General features: G+C 34.1%; 1 protein-coding gene across 1 annotated transcript in view; it reads left to right on the top strand.

Annotated features, from left to right (window-relative positions):
- Positions 1–2,593, top strand: part of LOC107722326 (huntingtin-interacting protein 1-related protein-like) — an 18,938-nt gene that overhangs the window by 10,453 nt on the left and 5,892 nt on the right. The window contains exons 17-19 of the mRNA XM_016530639.1: positions 1,035–1,136; positions 1,251–1,445; positions 1,979–2,173. Of these exons, the coding sequence (XP_016386125.1) occupies positions 1,035–1,136; positions 1,251–1,445; positions 1,979–2,173 (492 nt within the window). The remainder of the gene's footprint in view (positions 1–1,034; positions 1,137–1,250; positions 1,446–1,978; positions 2,174–2,593) is intronic.

Genomic DNA, 2,593 nt, shown 5'->3' with positions numbered 1-2,593 from the left:
AAAAGGCTATTTAATTGATTAAATATGAGCGCTGCAAGTTTCAAACTTTGTTTACTGCGGTTACCGGGGAAACGGCTATATTCCTGGTGAAAAGCGCCACCTGCTGGCAGAGAATGAATTTGCATTTTTCAATAAGCCCTTCTGCTCTTTGTGTAGACTAAAGCCAAAAACGACCCTTATTTTTATGCAGAAAACATGCAGTTGTAAATGTGAACTGGTGGATCGACAAGAAGATAATGAATTATAAAACTCTAAAGAATATAGCCTACACTAAGATATATTTATGTTACTAAATGAATATAATTGTTTGATAATAATTGTTTAAATTAATATAAAAATAAAATAAAATAATATATTATAATATAAAATTGTTACTTTTGACTCCGCCCCCCGATATAGTTTTAATAATAGCATTATTGTAGTATTAAAAATGTAATGAAATTTAATGCATTCATTTAATGAAAAATACAGTAGTATTTTAAAATAGTATTTCAATTCCAAAAAAAAATCCATTTTAAAATGTAATTTATTCCTGTGATGCAAAACTGAATTTTCAGCATCATTACTCCAGTCTTCAGTGTCACATGATCCTTCAGAAATCATTCTAATATACTGATCTGCTGCTTAAGAAACATTTTTTATTATTATCAATGTTAAAAACAGCTGTGCTGCTTATTTCTATGGAAACTGACACATTTTTATGATTATGTAATGAATGAAATGTTCAGAAGAACAGCATTTATTTGAATTATGAATCTTCTGTAACATTATAAATGTCTTTACTGTCACTTTTGACCAAATTAATTCATCCTTACTGAATAAAAGAAAAAAAAATCTTACTGACTCCAAACTTTTGAACAGTGGTGCATTTACTCATAATTATTCAAAAACAACAGAAATTGTACATTATCCATTGATAATCACGTAGAAGACTTAATTGCAACTAGTGCAGATAATCTTAAAAATATCTGCTGATTTATTAGCCTGGCTGAAATATCCACCTGTCATTAACTGAACTGAACTGTAATTTTCAGCTGGAGGCACAGAGAGCAGAAATTGAACGTTTGAAGCAAGAGCTAGCGTCCGAGAGGGCTGAAATATCCCAAGTCCATAATGCTTTGCAGAGCAAGGAGAAGGTAAGACCTCTGTCCATGTGCATAAATGGCTCCAGATTTCTAGATGAACAACTGAATGCATTAAAACATCCTAGTAGATACTGTAAAGTTTCTCTGATCTGTGTGTGTGTTCAGGCCGGAGACGAGTTGAGCAGTGTGTTGGTGGGTCTTCAGGCAGAAAAAGAGAAACTACTTCGTACAGTGAAAGGTCAGGAAGCTGAGATCACTAGCCTGCGTCAGGCCGCCCATCTCCACCAGACCATCCTACAGCAAGAGAGAGACCGACATCAGAGAGAGATGACAGCGCTGCAGAACCAGCTGCAGGAAAAAGTCAGTGCACCGTCCTAATCCTTCCTAATGCCAATTAATATGAACTTACATGCAGGTTTTTGCTGTCATAATTTTAAATTATGTATATATAAATACAAACACATGCATGTATATATAATATAAAATATAAGAATATAAATATATATACATATATTTTCAAAATATATACTGTTATGTGTGTGTATTTATATATTCATAATAAATATACACAGTACACATACACATGGATGCGATTAATAGTTTGACAGCACTAAATATAACATAATACTTGTCAAAAGCATAATTTATTCCTGTAATGGAAGGCTGAGTTTTCAGCATCATTAATCCAATCCTCAGTGTCACATGATCTTTTTTTTTTTTTGTCAAATTTTGACACATAACACAGCCTGGCAATTATATACTAAGAACAAAGGATGTGGAACAAAGGATCTCTTTGTCAAGACCTGCTTATGTTTGTCAGTTCACCTACGGTGTCTGGATCAGCACTACACCTTCAAAACGGTACATTCTTTGTGTTTGTATGTGTGTTTTAGACAGGAGACCAGCTGAGCAGTGTGTTAGTGGGTCTGCAGGCGGAGAAGGAGGTTCTTCTACGTTCAGTGAAAGAACAGGAGGCTGAGATCACTAACCTGCGTCAGGTCACCCAACTCCACCAGGCCACACTTCTGCAGGAGAGAGACAGGAGTCAGAGAGAGCTGGCAGTGCTGCAGAGCCAAATGCAGGCCAAGGTCAGAAAAGTTAGGGATTGTGGGCAAGATTTCTTCAAAAAATATTCATGCATACATAGTTTGAGGACTATGATTTGGGACGCTGATAGCTGACACAATACTGAAATATGATAATACAAAACAATAATAGCAAATATTAATATAATATTTTTGTTAATGTAATATTAGCAGTGTTGGGGAGTAACTAGTTACATGTAATGGAATTACGTAATTTAATTACAAAATAAATGTAACTAATCAGTTACAGTTACTGAGAAAAATGTGTAATTAAATTACAGTTACTTATGAAAATGTTAAAGATTAGAAAGGGGGTTACATCTGAATATTTTCACACACACACACAGATTTAATTGATTACAGATTTAATTGATTTCTTTCCCAAATTACACGGACTGCTCTAATATATCAGACACCAATGTT

Source organism: Sinocyclocheilus rhinocerous, unplaced genomic scaffold (assembly GCF_001515625.1).
Source record: "Sinocyclocheilus rhinocerous isolate Xijiao unplaced genomic scaffold, SAMN03320098_v1.1 scaffold874, whole genome shotgun sequence".
NCBI lineage: Eukaryota > Metazoa > Chordata > Actinopteri > Cypriniformes > Cyprinidae > Sinocyclocheilus > Sinocyclocheilus rhinocerous.
Note: the sequence above shows the minus strand (reverse complement) of the source record. Positions and strands in the feature narration are given on the sequence as shown.